At 33.2% G+C, this 17,230-nt stretch overlaps 1 protein-coding gene across 6 annotated transcripts in view; it reads right to left on the bottom strand.

The window, feature by feature from the left end:
• Window positions 1-17,230, bottom strand: part of LOC105219314 (paired box protein Pax-6) — a 59,058-nt gene that overhangs the window by 33,970 nt on the left and 7,858 nt on the right. For all 6 annotated transcript variants that reach the window (XM_029044944.2, XM_029044947.2, XM_054235407.1 and 3 more), the window contains 2 exons: window positions 3,571-3,736; window positions 3,165-3,345 (listed from right to left, as the gene is read on the bottom strand). In XM_029044944.2, coding sequence (XP_028900777.1) covers window positions 3,165-3,345; window positions 3,571-3,736 — 347 coding nt within the window. The remainder of the gene's footprint in view (window positions 1-3,164; window positions 3,346-3,570; window positions 3,737-17,230) is intronic.

The raw sequence follows: 17,230 nt of genomic DNA, 5'->3' as shown, positions 1-17,230 counted from the left end.
GCTACTGAGAGATTTTCGAATTTCGTTTACCTAACTATATAACAATTTATCTAATCGAAAACAAAAAACTTGATGAATTCAAAGCACGTTTGTGACGGCAACTTTTGTACTGTTCTCAGATTTATGAAAATTAACGCAGTTTTTTTGTTTTTTTACAGCGTAAAAAACGGTTTTTCGTAACGCCTACAACTAATCTAGATATATATACATATATAGAATTATGTACATCAAATTGCACAGGATAACGAAATGATAATTCTAACTCTAATATATGTGATTATTTTCGCCCAGGAAGTTAACCTCTCTCTCTCTCATAGAACCAATACGTGTATATTACATGTTGTCTCTTTGGCTGAATTTAGAGCATATATAAATGAATTGAATCATACCATATAAACATATTCCTACAGTCTCCAATATTATTCAAACTTAAAAGAATCGACCTTGCTTTTCTCCAATATTGGCTAGATGGACTGAAAAACTTGGCATAGAGAAGCCTCTCCTAACGGACACCTCCTCCAAAGTTGACAGCAGGAAATCGCCAAACACGCAAAACCGTCTAACTTGTATGCCGGTTACAAACAAAATAAATATGCTATATAGTTGAAACTGTGAACATGTGTTCGAGGCAAGTGTACCAACATAGCAAAATAAAAAAGTAGATAAATGGATGTACGTAACCCGCGAAATTTCAAACTTATTTTTTTAACAGACTTTGTTATATAAAGTTATGTACAAAATAATAGTGTCACTTTTCAAAAATTTAGCAAAACGTATTAGATTTCGATCTGCTGCAATAGCCTCTGAGTTAAAATTTCTTGAGTATTCTCAAACTATTACATGCAGATTAGTTAAAAGTCGAGATCAAGCAATACAACTTTTAGTATTATTAGAAACGTCTGGTCTGGCGTTGGGTTAATATTTTGAATTAAAAAAATATGGTCAAAGAACTTTAAGTTCAAATAGTTGAAGATAATATGCTTTTGCTGAGTGGAAAATGCCTTTAAAATGGGTATATCAGCAAGACAATGGCCCCAAACACTCCCTCGGAATCGCTTTCGGAAAATGTTGTTGATGTCACCAGACCTGAATCCTATAGAAAATTTATGGAAAATATTCAAGAAGCAAAAATCAAAGCTGATTTGTGGCAAATAGTACAGGTTGCATGGTACACGACCCTTTAAAAGATGCCCACCGATTTGGTGGAATCTAAGCTCAACCCCTGCATGGAGTGACTATTCCTCCATTAAGGATATTCTACAAAATTTTAATTTCAAAGCATGTTCCGCTTATTACTAACAATAATACCTCTACGTTTAAGCCACTGTTTGTTTGGTTTTACCCTATTTTTATGTCCAATGAGGTTTTGATGAGACCAAATATTTAAATTTGCTTTTCAATTTTAATTTAAGATTTCAATGAAGAATAAGAATATATATTAACCGAAGTTTTTTATTACCTATACATTTTTTTTAATTTTTTATACACAAATGCAAAAATATCGGATTTTTTAGAAGCCGCCATTTTGCAAAAAAAACGTTTTGCGTAGTCATTCGTTTAATTACCGTTTGATTTTTTCATTTCAGATAAGTCATCATATAGTGAGATATAGTGATCACCACAAAACGCTATTTTTGGCAGAGTGCCTGGAGAACTGGTATTTTTACAAATTAAAAAATTATCAAAACGTATAGCGGTTATAACCATAATATACAAATGATTATAATAATAAATTTAGAAGTTTTCTCAGGAAAAATGTTTCATTTCTTTTAATTTTTTAAGGCTTCTAACTAGATGTAACACCTTAAAGGCGCTTGGGAATTGTTATTGTGCATATCGTCGTTAAAAAATGTGCTAAATAATTTTCAAAATTTATTTACTAATATGCGGAACTTTAATACATAATGTATGTAACATAATGTATGTACCTATAAACATACATATACAGAGTGTCACTGCCAATCGATCAGTCTTTCAACCAAAATGTATCAATAATTCACCAATGTGTGTGTGTAGATTTACAAATACATATATAACTCAAACATTTAACATGCTAAATTATTCACCCCTAAATTAAATATTAAATAAAAACTGCCATTCCGTCACGCTTGTCACGACGACAATGGGGTTTTCACACTCTTCAAACCAAAATTGTTGCCCTCACTCCCAATTGGCTTGAACACACTACGACGGGAAAGTTTCGCGTATTACGATTTGCTTGCTTGAGCGAATCCGAGCGCGTTCCGGCCATTGAAGCGTTTAGCGAACAGAGCGAGAAAAACACAGTAAGAAATGTTTGAAAGGAGGACGGACAGAAAATAAGAAATGCTAAATAAGTGTTAAAATGATTGCGTCAGTAAGGGTGGATAGAGGTGTCAACAATTGGGAGGAAAAAGAAATTACGGACAATAGGGGTCATACAAATGAATGCAAGTTGATGACAAAACGAGCTTAACTTAAAAATAAAGTTAAATAAGCATTGCAGATAATATTAATATAGTAGAAAACTTTGCCATTCGCAGCTTATCTACGTGGCTGTATGTATGTAGTATCAACTATTTGTGGTTTTTTCTAGAGTCTGCATATACTTGAATATACTTGAATTGATTTGATAGTACATTTGCGTTTAGGGTGTCAAAAAGTGTGCCATGCAAACGGTGCACGGTACAGCGTGGTAAATAGAAACTTTAATAAATTTAACATTTATAAAAATATTTCCAATATTTTCCTTTTTATAAAAATATTTTCAATATTTTCCTTTGTGTAAATTATTGATCAATATTTTGTTTTTTTCTAGAAATATTTTCAATATTTACTTTTTCATAAAAATATTTTCACTATTTTCTTTTTTCTAAAAATAATTTCAATAGTTTCCTTTTCATAAAAATATTTTCAATTCTTTTTCTAGAAATATTTTCCTTTTTATAAAAAATATTTTCGCTATTTTCCTTTTTGTAAAGTTTTTTCAATATTGTCTTATTTCCTAGAAATATTTTCAATATTTTTCTTGTTTGTATTTCCAATGTTTTCCTTTTTATAAAAAATATTTTTAATATTTTATTTTCTCTAGAAATATATTCAATAGTTTCTTTTTTATAAAAATAGTATGTATATATATAGTAGGTATATGTACGTATATATTTTTTGTCAGTTACAAAACTTACACTGGGTATGTTGTCGTTAGTGCAAATGCCTTCCTGCAACAACCGGTCGCGTATCTCCCACGCAAAGATGCTAGGGCACTCCCGTTTGTAGAGAGAAATCTTACTTACAACCTCCGCAGTGGCGACACGTGGCTTAGAACCGCCTATAGCACGTGGTCGAATGCTGCCAGTTTCATAATATCTAAAAACAGTTCATTGAAGAAAGATTTGAATTTGTAATAAACATATACATAGGTATAACATTTGATTCACTACAGTTGAACTTCCATAACTCGAACTCTTGACCCGGCAATAGCGTTCAAATTACCTGCCATAACTCGAAGTCTCTCTACCTCCAAGTTTTTTTAGGGAATTACGGTGATTCAAGTTAGCGAAGTTCAGCTGTGCTTCAGAGAGTAGTACTAACCTGCCCAAAATCTTACTGACGCACCCGTTAGAAACTTGTAATATGCGCGATATATCACATGGTCGTGCACCTGAGTGGGCCAGTTCAACGATTTTCTGTCGTGTGGAATCAGGTAGCGGGCGACCACCCACGAATACGCCACCCAACTGATTTACGCCGCTGTGACCTGTACGGAGACGGAAATTCATTATAACAATACTATTTACGCTCTCTATATATATTATTTATGCTCAAATTCATAAATAGTGCAAATGCATTAAAGTCATACTTTAAATAACTAAGAAGACGCTATGAACCGAATACGAGTATGTAGCACATACATATGTATATGGGAAATATTTGTTTATCAAATTTTCCAATTCGAAGAAAGACATGCATGGCATATAATATTGGACTGCAAAAATTTGCGCATTTCTTCATTCATCTTTTATTACTATTTTTTATACTATTTTTTGTTTTATTATCTTTTGCGTTACACACTGAGATTGCCGTTAAATCACTGTTTATCCCCTTATGCATTTAGTTGAGCACTTAAACGCAAAGAGAGAATGTTTCTTAGATTATGCTGATAGCAAAGGGGTACGCCGCTCATGATTTCAAGTGATTTGGTACAAATACTTTTGATTCGTGTTTTTTTGAATTGATTTTTATACTGATACTTTGGCAAGTCTTGTCTTTCATTTTTCCTTTTATATTTTATATCGCAAAAAGCTTTGAAGAAACCTATTTGATCTTTGTGCAGGCATTACTGGCGGGTGGTATGAGTTTAAAAGGTCACCGTAGCCGAATATCGTCCAGCTTAAAAGCTTTTATTCTATAATAGTAAGTTGATTTGGCGTGTGACTTTTTCTAGTTCCAAAAGGTCCTTGCAAACATAAACATACGAGGTATCTATAAAAACTATCTAATTGGGACTAAGTTTAATGCGACAACATTAATGTAGACGAACTAATAATATTTTTTCCTATAAATGAAAATGCCCGTTATTTATTGACATACCACGTAGCTATGTTTTTCTATGTATATACATTTAAATATATATTAGGACTAGTACGCGTATAATTGCTGCTTTGGTGTGTGCTTGATAAAAAAAGGGGTTTGATCGGTTGATTGCGTTTTAGTTGTTGTATATTGAATATTTTTTTTTTGTTGAACGCATCTTTTGTATGCTTATTCAACAGTGTATATATGTGTGTGTATGCTTGTGTTGAAAAGAAATTAATACGTTTGAGTTAGTTGGAAATGTATGCTTGAAAAGATATTTGCAAGATATCAAATTGACCGTTGCCACTCCAATAGGCAAGCATAACGATTGTTGCGAAACTAAGTCAAAGTTGAAATAAATTAAAACACTTCGACCCAATATAAGAGTTTTTTCTAAAAAAATTAATAAATAAATAAATAAAAAAAGGATTCCATACTCGTTAAACGTCGACACCGTGAGCGGATTACAATCATGTTATTTTGTTTTTATTAAACATTTGGTTTGTTTTATTTAAGCATTTTTATTAACTATTTAAAAATTTATGAATATTAAAATCAACTTGATGAACACTAAATAATTTTATTGTTTGTATTTTTTTGGGAATATATCGTTTATATCTTTCATCATTCTTATAAGAAGGCATAATGCTGGTGCGATATAAATAAATCGAAGTGGAACGAAATTATATACAGTGAGTATATGTGGAATGAAAGTCTTTATACTAATTATATGAGTACTAGAGGAGTCGTTACGGGTTCAATTCTATTTCTAGCGTACGAACATATAGACCTCGACATTTTTCTATTGAGCTGCGAGAAGTTATTAAAAATTGATTGCGGAAATAAAAGAGGTTGCCTATATTAGGAATTTTTAAGCGGAATGATATGAAAATGCAAAAATCAGTTGCTGAAAGCTGAAAAGAGAGGAACGCACCAAAAGACTTCCGATAAAAAGGATGAAGTAATCACAAGAACCGTTAAAAGGCGCCAGTCTAGAGGCGGCCGGACAGGTAAAGAAATAAATAAAATTGTCAATATTAACTTCATCAATAAGAAAATGGTTAATATCAGCTAACCCGAAAGTCTAAGAAAAGGACTTATTGAAAAGTGTGCACACGGCGACTTGAATTCGCTAGACATTTTATAAAGGAAAATGTGCCAGTTTGGCATAGACTTCTTAATACATTGTTTATTTGGACTTTAGTGAAGAAAAAACAAAACTACAACAACATTATATGATCATATAATCAGTCAATAAACTCTAAATATACAAGAAGAAGACGAAGCATGGGGACCTTAAGCTGACGTTATGATGATGCCCTAATGAACAGGTGCTAAACCTCTGGTAAGTATCATAGGGACTATTTATTGTCTTGATAATATGCATAAGATAATGGCTCAAAACATATCTCGAATAGAGCTAAGGAGTGTTTCGTAGCAAAAATATTGATCTAATGGCTTAGTCGTTGTAGTACAGTATAAATCGAAAAGTAAATCGATTGGTATTTTGGGTAATTTACTTTTTCGAATAATTTACTTTTCCAAATATATACATAAATTATCTGTTTTTATAATATTAAATGCATTTTTAAACTTAAAAAATTCATTCATTTATTTGCTTCAATAAAACATATGGATTTACATGAAAAACATATTTACATTTACATACATACATATGTATTTACTATGAAGAGAAAAAATCTTGAATATTCTTTTGTTTTTTTCTTTTGCAATATATTTTCTGACCATTTTTGTACGACAATTCAAAATGTCTGTCATCTGATTTGCATCGTTTTCATTTTTAAACCAGTGGATCAAGTAGGAGAGTTTATTTACTAAAAAGACGCGATAAACAAGAGAGTAAGTGTTTTTGCAACATCGTACAAAACGCTGCTTGCTTCGTTTCGAATTTTTTATCACACTCTCTGAAAAGTAAATTAAAAAATTAAAAAAATTACTTTTTCGAGGTGCATGTGTAATCTTAAAGGTGATTAACTTTTCCGCGATTATTTACTTTCTGAGAATTTACTTTTCGAGAGTATACTGTACCAGGACCTTAATGCAATTGATGAATGTTAAGAAAAGACGTAAAGACGTAAAACGCGCTTTTGTAGATTCTTCTCGTAGAAGAACAACTTAATACTAAATATAAAGAAATTTGTGTATATTTTAACGCAGTAAAAATATTGTAATGCAACTTTTTATGCATTGTACTTATTTTTTCGAACAGACTATTTTGAACTCAAAACAACAAAAAATGTTTCACAGCAGGTTAAACAAACTTAGATTAACCAGGTTTTACAAAAAAAGAACTCCAACCTTGTACAAATATTTGTTGAAAAAGAGTTTTAATCAAATACTTTTACAAAAAACGTATTCGTAGAAAAGTACGCACATTTTCTACTTTTTTATGCCAACGCAATTTTCCGGTGCCGTTCTTACTTTAATTTTTTTGGGGCTTATAAAGCTTTTCGTTAGTGATCCTTGCACGGACGGATGGACTGACAAACATTGGGAATATAATGATAACTTGTTTAGTTTCAGCTCTTACAAATTACCATTGGTTAAACAAAAATAGTATACCCTACATTCGATATTGCATTAACACCTGGCCGTAAAACAAGTTTGTTCTCGTTGGATCCCGCACAATTTGACAATCGCTCAAAAAAAGTGCTTCGAAAATTGGTTTGAGCGCATGCAAAAGTGTATAAATCTTGATAGAGAATAATTCGAAAAACAATAAAACCATTTTCGTTGATAAATATTCCTATTTTCATTATTAGGCCAGAAATATTTATATATAGCAGCCCTCGTATTTATATTGAACTTTGACTTTCAATTGAATCATAACGCTTGTCGAAGAAAACTTCTAGTACTTACAATGTTGCACAAAGGGGATTTCTAGTACTATGCCGCATATAAATTTGTGCAGATTACATTTGATTACTACATTGAAAACGCCTGAGCCTAGGTACAATGTGTGTATGTGCGTATGGGTATCAAGCTGTGTCCTTAAGCATGCACTTGCAACAAAGCCTGCATGGTGTGTTAAAACAAACCCACATTTTGGTTGTTTGAGAAAAAACATGTATACATTCGTCTACATTAATGTTATGGCTTTTATTAGAAAAGAAAAAATATAAAAAAATAACAAAAAAATATTAAAGAAAAATATTTTTTAATGAAATTAGAGGAAATTTATAGCATAATATTTTAATTTGAAAAGAAAAAAATTAAATAAAATAGATGCCATATTAATATCAGCGCTCAAACTTGCTATTATGCAAAAATGTGGAAAATTGTACTCTCCAAACCCGTGAAATACTTAAATTAAATGTTACTATTCCCGCTAATTCTTGAACACCCCACGTACATTACCACATGCAATTCACGTGCTCCACAAACATGAAACTCTTATAAAATATTTTCAGATTTTCACATTCATTTCAGTGTTACGGGTATACCGCTATAGCATACTTGGTTGTTACTAATAGCGTAAATACATACTTTCTTCTGCTTAAATACAACAAACCTATGTATAACGCATACACCCATTCATACGATCCCTACACAATAGATTAGTAGTCAGCAGACGGCAATAATGTTAGCGGCAGGAGAGGAGCCAAAGCAGTAGCACCCACAATCATTTCACACTAAATACAACTGAAAACGACCACAATGAGATTCAATGACTGCCATTGCAGTACCATGTATGTACATACATATGTATGTGAGTATTGTACAATAAGTGTCATTAATACCAATCAATAGCGTGTACATATAAACCCTGAAATGCATGAGCATCCCGCTGTGGTGTTCTAAGTCAAACAAAAGGTGCTTTAACATATAAATGAAAATATGAACCCGACGATACGATGAAGTCCCGTGCAAAATGCGCTCCTGAATTGAAGCAACCGACAAAAGATCATACTTCGTATTTGACCGTTATTACTGCACGATGTCAAACCGACTGATGTGGTATGCTGAATAGTGTAATATTTAGTTATGCAGTATTAAATTAAACTAAAAAAATAATTAAATATCTGCAAATTTATAACAGATGCGACTGTGCTGTGTGACACTCGGATACTACTAACGGATCACTAGTACCCTTATGAATCGAAAAAGCTATTATAAAGTTCTTCACTCGGCTAATGTCGATGCCAGTTACTTCGCTGGGTTCGCCGAAGGTGGGTCTACCAACGTGTTTCCATCTCAGTCTGGTAAAAGCTGCATATTGAAGAAGAAAGTGCTTGACTGATTCCGCTTCGCTTTCCTCCGAGCAGCTTGATCCTTAGTCTCAACACACGTATGCTTATTGGACAGTGAACAGTAAGCACTATGATTGCGGCGAGTTTAGCCTTACTAAGCGGCAAGTGACAGCTAGAAGTATCGTTTTCGACCCACGACCCGCGACGCGCTCTAACTTGGTGAAGAAATTTGGTTCTCAAAATAGCTAAGGTCCAAAAAAGCTGAAGTCAAATTAACCGGCTAGCACAAAATGATAATAACTAAATGGAGGACATATTCTGAGACAATTTCCAGTTACAAACACGTGGAAAACGTTCTTTTGCTTCGGTGTGACAGTTGAACCTCATATATACATATATACATGAAGTAAGTCTTCTTATAAACTAATTATGCCATACTGCCGCTTGGGGGTTATCATTGCTAATAATAATAAGGACTTATAACACAAAGCCTGACTAGATCAGTGAAAAATAGCCGAAACGAATTGAAGAAAATATCAGTACTCAATTCATAGTAAAGTTAAAGTAAAGTGATGTGCTATGATTGTTTACCTAGCCATCACCCGGTGTACGAAATACTTAATAAGGGGATGGAGTATGCTGTCACTATTTGTTTTCGCACTTCACGCGTACAAAGTGTACGCATTGTTTGTTGCCGCTACGACTTTGTTAATGATGTTGTTTGATACTATGCCATTAATAAAATAATTTCGGTTAACACTCGCCGAAGTCTGCCAAATGGCTCGCCAGCGACTTACAACAAATAAAAGGACACACAACAAGCGTGGAGATTCCCTACCCCTACAGCAACAGTAGACATGCATGACAACAATGTTGATATATACATACATACATACAGCAATGTATGAAAGAAAACAAAAAGCAAAAAAAAATAAACAAAAATGTCATCGAAAGTCTAACAACTCACCAACAATTGTTGTGCATACAAAAGTAACACTGAATGACAATGTAAATCCTATTTTCAGTATGTAGTATGTGTACCCATGTACATGGCTAATTTTTTGTATTGCTCAACAACCTTTTCATTGGCATGTTTCGAATGGGTCGATTGCCGTGCCGAAATTTATTGTTACACCAATTTATACATTAGTTAGATACGCGTACTCACACATGAAACGCTTATTTTATTAGAACAACAGTACTGTCAGTACGGTTCCTGCCCCTTTGTTAACACATATACCTACATATGGACATACATACATAATCACTATTGTCACTATTGTTCAGCGGACATTAAAGTGAAGAAGTCGTGTGAATGCCATGCATTTGACGATTTATTTGCTTCAAAATAACTGCATGTCCGTCCATACGCACCTTTAACAAACTGTACAAATATCCCTACAAAAATTATGGAAGATTTGTGGCGTAGTTTCTGGATATTGGCATACCTAACACAATGTTCCACTCTGTATTGCAGCAATGGACCATCTAATATATGCTGTGTTTCGCTGTAAATGCATTGCTCTCAACTGATTTGCATCTACTTGGCATTGTTGCATTCATAACATTACACCGATCAAAATTTTTTTAGAATTTATCACTAAATTTTATATATACAGTGAAACGTCTCTTGGACGAACACTCACCGTCGAGCGATTTTTGTCCGCCCAAGCGAGGTGTCCGCGTAAGAGAGGGTCATTTGTTCTAAAAATTTAACTTGGTGAATGAAAAACTGTCCATTTAATGGAAGTGTTCGTTAGAAGACGTTTCCCTGTATACTACTATGGCCTTCCCATCACTGGACCTGTGATTAATGGCTCCAAGGCTCTCTAACTTTATAAGTTTTCGGTTAACTCAGTTTGTGTGCGTGGCAAATGGTCCATATGTATTGTAGATATAGCTTTTGGTGCCAATGACAACGTGTAACAAGTTTCACCAAGATATCTCAAGTTTTTCTCAAGTTATCGCTTCACGGATGGACAGAATCACTTTGATATGTATACACATAACTTCTTATCTAACTCGTTTAAAACTATTTTACTCTCTGTGCAACATGTTGCACGTTGCAAGTGTAGGGATGTTGCAAATGTTTTGTTCAATAGTATATGCCGTTCTGATTTAGGGATTAAGATTTCTTTTTTAGCATCAACTTTGTTTGCATATATTCCAATTAGGTCTCCCCTTTTAACCTGGCACACCATCGCGCAACATATTGAGGATATTGAAATGTATGATATGCGTAGTAAAAGTACTGCATAAGAGTGAGCCAAGGAAAATAAATAAATAAGTGATGTAATGATAGATCGACAGTGCGACGCTGTGTGGCTTCACCACTTGTCGCAATGACACAGGTAAGTTTTCCAGTTGAATATTACAAAACCAATTGATCTTTTCGGTAAAATAATCCTTTGACTGTGTAAATACGCCGAACTGGATTATGTGTTGATTTACCTCAGCACAGCAACTGTACATGCTCTCAACTTTACGAGTTAATGAGTTTATCAATGATGACAGCTGTCACAGCTGTCGTTTGCTTTTTTGTTTTGCTTTTTTTTTTGTTTTTTTTTTCACTTCTAGTATTTCGTTGCGTTATTGGTTTCGTGGTCCTAAATCTGTGAACAACTTAAAAATTTCCAACATACTTGTGCCATTTTAGCCTGCAACCAATTGCTTGGGTTCGCTTTTGGGCCAAACGTCATTTAAAGATTAGATTCTTAACAAAGTATCAATCAGCGATAATCGAAAAAAGTATAGTATAAAAGTACTTTAGGAACATTGTCATATCCCGCATAACAGTACCAAGCGCGGATGAGTTTTAAAGTGTCAGTTATGTATGCATGTCAATGAAGTCATCGACAGTTGATGAAGTATTTTGAAAAATAGCCCTTATAGCTTTGCTACCTGCTCACTAATAGTATTTGTAGCGGCCTCTTTGCTGGGATACTGCCTAGAAAGCTTAAATTGAAATAATATCATCCTCGTCTATTTCCCAGAAAATGCAGACAACCGCTTGCCAAATTATTTGAACATTTTTTATTATTATTATTAGCGATGATTAACGAAACAAATTTCTACTACAGTTTTATTTCAACCTTCTTCAATTTTTTTTAATAATTTATTTCGAAATCAATGGCAAAATTAATTTAAACTGTCGAATATATTTTTTTTTAATTTTCACCTTGGTTTCAGTCAAGTATATACTTTTTAATTTTTGTATTAATTAGTTAAAGTTTTTGTATATGTATCTTTTTAACATGAATATATTTTTAGGAGTCTGACTGTCTGTCCGTCCGTCCGTGCAACGAATAAGTTGAGTAAAAATTGAGATATCTTGACGAAACTTGGCACACATGTTCCTTGGGACCGTGAGTGGGTTGCTTTCGAAATAGAAAATCGAAAACACATAAAGTGTCATAACTAAGCCAAAAATAAAGTTATAAAATTTGGTGCAAAGGATCGTCCAAGTAAGGGTCATATTTGGATCTACTTTTTTTGGGAAAGGGGGCAGGGCCACGCCCACAAATAGTTTTTTTGTATATATCTCGCAAACCAATAAAGCTATACAAACCAAACTTTCTGCAGTCGTTTCCCATACGAACCCCATCATACACCATGAAAATCGAATCACCATAATCCATAAAAAAACTTCGAGTTAGAAGACTTCCGAGTTGCATAATGTAATTTATATGAATTTTGACTTCTATTGCTAATTCAATAGTTCGAATTATGGAGAACTTCGAGTTAGAGCAGTGCGAGTTATGGAAGTTCAACTGTAGTTGAATTCGGATAATAACTATGCCCACATTCCATACAAAAGTTATGTTGAAAATTACTAAAAGTGCGTTAACTCACTAACGAATAACATCAGAAACACTAATTTGAAGAAGGAAGCTGTACTCAGATTCTTTTACAAAAAGGAAAAGGGGCGTGGCGTCGTCCACTTATGGGTCAAAAACCATATCTCAGGAACCACTCGACCGATTTCAACGAAATTAGGTATATCGCATTTTCTTGACACCCTGATGACACGTGTGGAATTCCCCCATTTTCCACCGGTCCGGTTCACAACCACGACTACTTCCCATATAACTCAATATTGAATACCACCTCATTCCTTCACTTTATAATATATACATAACTAACCAATAGTGCAATAAAACTTTACACAAATACTGTATGTTATCTGTGACATAACTTGCGAACTTCCCCTAGCTCCCTTATATGTAATTATAGCATATATGTAAATATAGCATAGTTATTATCCTTAATAGGTTATAAATCGGTTAATATATGAAATATCTTATCCAAATTAAATGAGCATATAATCTTAGATATAATGTATGTTGGTGATGAAAATGAGTTTAATCGGTTAAGAAATTACCTCAGCCTTTATACACCATATATGATGATTTTCGTTTTTCTTTTGGACTTTATACCGAATATATGGGTCAAATTGTGTGTTATCTTAATAAAAATATAGCAATAAATAGATATAATGTATGTTGGTAATGAAAATGAGTTTAATCGGTTCAGAAATTACCTCAGCCCTTATACACCATATATGATGATTTTCGTTTTTCTTTTGGACTTTATACCGAATATATGGGTCAAATTGTGTGTTATCTTAATAAAAATATAGCAATAAATTGCGAGAGTATAAAATGTTCGGTTGCACCCGAACTTAGCCTTTCCTTACTTGTCTAATATAATTTCAGGAAATTAAAGGTGTAAGGCGGCCATTGCGTTAAAGGACCATTTTGCCCCTCAATTCAAGACTGTGCACTATTAATAGTTACATCATTATATTGGAAACACCATATCAAATTTGCAGCCAAATTCTTCAAACAGTGGATCAGTTGGCAGTAGGTTTTATATGTCTTTGCGGATTAGTATTCAAAAATTGCAGTCCGTATATAACTACCATAGTGGAATTAGCTGCAGAGACTGTAAAGACCAGATTACAATAATTATTTTTATTATAAAGAAATCAATTTCATACAGGGGCCGAGGATCTTTGTTCTTTTGAAGCTTGTGCTTTGGAAGTTGGTGACCAAGATTTCTCGGAAATGGGTGAACCGATTTGAGACTCAAAGTTTTACACAGGCTTTTCTATTTTCTAGCACTTAATCGAAGTTTTTTATTACCGATGACTTGTTTTTTATACAAAATTTAAGGCCGAAATTATGGCAAGAAAAAACGATTTTTTCATTTCAGTTGATCCACTTCAGAGTTATAGTGGTCACCGCGAAATGCCTTTTGTGGCTTCAAAAACTGTTATTTTTGCAAATAAAGAATTATTCTATACTCTTCAAAGTCATCATAATATTTGTACAAATGCTTAGAATAATGCATTTAGAAAAGTATGTCAAAAACCTCTTTTTTTAGAGCTACTAAATGGATGTAACCCCTTGATGTATGCATTACATTACATGTAATCATTGTGTAAAAAAAAATTTTGTATAATTACGCCACTCAATGCACATACAAACAATGTTGCATGTACGCATAAGCATTTACATAGTCATACAGTCGTAGATATAATAGCGTTAATGCGTATTTTGACAGCTAAAGTGACACGTAGTTTATATTGTTAGGCCCTAAATAATGCAAAGAACCAATTTTTGGAAATGTTGTAAAAAAATCTCTCTTACAAAATTAATCCGGCAAAAAATAGTTGCATATGCAGAAAATGCTTGGATGTACCGAAATTGCAGTTGTAAGTCCCTTTTAAATATATATATATGTATGTATGTACATATATGTATGTTAAAATTGTGGCGCTTCGTTGGCAGTTGTGTGAGTAACTATGTTCAAAAAGAAAAATAGATGCCAATATGACACAACACAACAGGGCCAACCATGCCCATTTACACGCATAATCGTATTTACCCATAAAAAAAACACTACAAATTCATACTGTACATCTGCATTCATAATTACTCAAGGATTAACGGTCAGTCGGAATTAGCATACAACATTCAACATTGCAACATTGTTTACTTTTGTTTTGTTATCATATGCAGTTCTATGCAGTAAGCGCGTGCGTTTGTGCGGCACGCATAGCCTCGTGAGTGTTTGTGGTTTAGTTTGCGCTGCCTATAAGAGTGTACTGGACACAATGCAATTTCTCAATTTCTGTTGCACCTTTAGTCAAAAAACCGTTAAATATTATAATTACTATAGACAAAGAATAAACATTTTTGTTTGTATATACTAGCATTTTGCTAATTGGTATGTATGTTTTCCTTCCTTATTGGCCCTTGTCATATTAAGGTGCTCACGCCATATGAAGGACTCTAAAAATTAATTTTTGCTTTCTTAAAAATTCTAAGTCGTTTTGAAGTTACAGAAGTTACAGTGTTCGTTTTGTTTGAATGTTTTTCAAACTTTCATCCATCGCATCCGAAAAACGGCTTGATCGAATGACTTGAAATTCGTAGGGTACATTCAGCTAATGTAAACGCTTGAAACGCTCAGTTAATAAAATTCCCAAAATTTCGTTTTTTTATAGCAAAAAACAAAAAAACGCAAAATTTGCATTTTTTTCAAATGTCTACCAAAAATTGGAAAGTCCAATCGGTGAGCATCGTGGAGTGCGTGCACATTTTTTCGAGTTTTCGAGGCGGTGGCCTTTTAGCTTTAAATTTATATTTATACTGTACAAAATATATTAAATGATAATAAATTTAAAGCTCAATCTATTTACTGATCGCGGAAAAAAATCCAAAGAACTGGCCGTCATATGGGATGACCCTCTTAAGATGTGAGAGCTTGTAATACAAAAACCTACTATATTAAAATTCGTTTCATTTTCACGAACGTTTCAACATGTTGCTACTATTCGAAGAAAATAATCATGGTTATACACCTATCCTAACGGATACATCTCTTCAGCGGACATTCATGCACCAAATGACCCTCTTTTAGGCGGACACCTCTCTTTGTCGTACAAAAATCTCTCGACGGTGATTGTTTGTCCAAGAGAAGTTTCACTGTATACCATTGCCAATGAGCATATTATTTAGATGATATGGACACATAAATAGCTCATTATTAATTTTATTTTGCGCATCTATAGTCATTTCGCCGATATTTTGCAAAAATTCGGCGTGAAATTCACATTGCACTCCGGAAAAGAGAGCGTTTATTCCCGTTGCATGAGTATGGTTTAAATGAACATCATCATTGTTTATGTTGTAAGGAACATTAAAGTTGATTCTTTTAAGTCAGCAAGACAAATTATGAACGAAATTATTGAATAATCTTAAGTAGTTCGGAAGTCCCGACGAATTATCAGGAAATAACAGCTACTGTCCAAACCCCACATCAATACTTCATTGGTATTTGCAAAGGTCCACATAAATAAATCAACGAATAACGAAAACGAGATAAATAGGATAAGTTCAGTTAGAAAAACAATTGTACGTCATACATAAGTTGAAGCTGTTGATCTTAAATTAATCAAAAAAGCTCTTAGTCTTGAATATCTCACGGTGGTGATAGCATTGTGGTCTGAGTGGCGTTCTCTTGGTATGGCGTTATGCGAATTCTTAACGGTAACATAAACGGTAAAATGAAATGGTAACAGTATTTAGATATTTTAGTGAAAAACGGAGCCATTTTAATTTGGGTCTTTAATCCATAAACGGGATATTTATGCAGTAGAATGATCTAAAGCACACCACAAAGGTAGTTTGGCAAGGAAATAGGACTGTGCAAAGACCGAACCTCAAACCAATAGAACATTTATGGAATGATGTCAAATCACAAAAAGCATAAAAGATTCAAAGTTTGGTTGATTAATGGACTGGAGTTGAGGAAGAAATCTCAAAGAAGTAGTCAAGAAATAACTAAAATTGGTGGATATACAACCATTGAAAAATACTCAAGAACGATGCGTTTATAATCATATATATTAACTTTTCTGAATATATCCAAAATTTTACATTTTTCTAAGAAAAATTTAGTATGATATGCTTTAAACAGCTTCAGTTTATGAAATAAAGCTTTTTATGCTAGCTATTTAAGCGTTTTTTATTACAAATAATCTCTAATGACCAGACCTCAGCATCGTTCTTAAGTATTTTTCAACGGCTGTAGTACAAAATACTAACCAAGTCGACAATTTTATGCCATTCATTAATCATTTGTATTCTTTTTAACAGTTTTGTAAAGTCTTTTCAAATTGTTCTATATATGCGATGTTTTCTTCAAATTTTTTGTGTATATAATATCTACTGTCATAAATAAACGATTTTGTTATTGAACACCAAGTGTGCTATTTGTGTTCCATGGTTGTATGTACATAAATATGGAATGAACTATAGTATATGTGAGTTTCTAATTAATATGCGTTTCGATTGTGTTTATGTGAATTTTTTTTTTGAAAATGAGTGCGAGGGTGGACGACTGATGGGTGGTTGTATATGTATGTTTTAAATATTATTCAAAAAGGAAATTAATAT

This window comes from Zeugodacus cucurbitae, chromosome X (assembly GCF_028554725.1).
Source record: "Zeugodacus cucurbitae isolate PBARC_wt_2022May chromosome X, idZeuCucr1.2, whole genome shotgun sequence".
Classification (NCBI taxonomy): Eukaryota; Metazoa; Arthropoda; class Insecta; order Diptera; family Tephritidae; genus Zeugodacus; species Zeugodacus cucurbitae.
The sequence above is the reverse complement of the archived record's forward strand: the minus strand, read 5'-3'. Positions and strand labels throughout refer to the sequence as shown.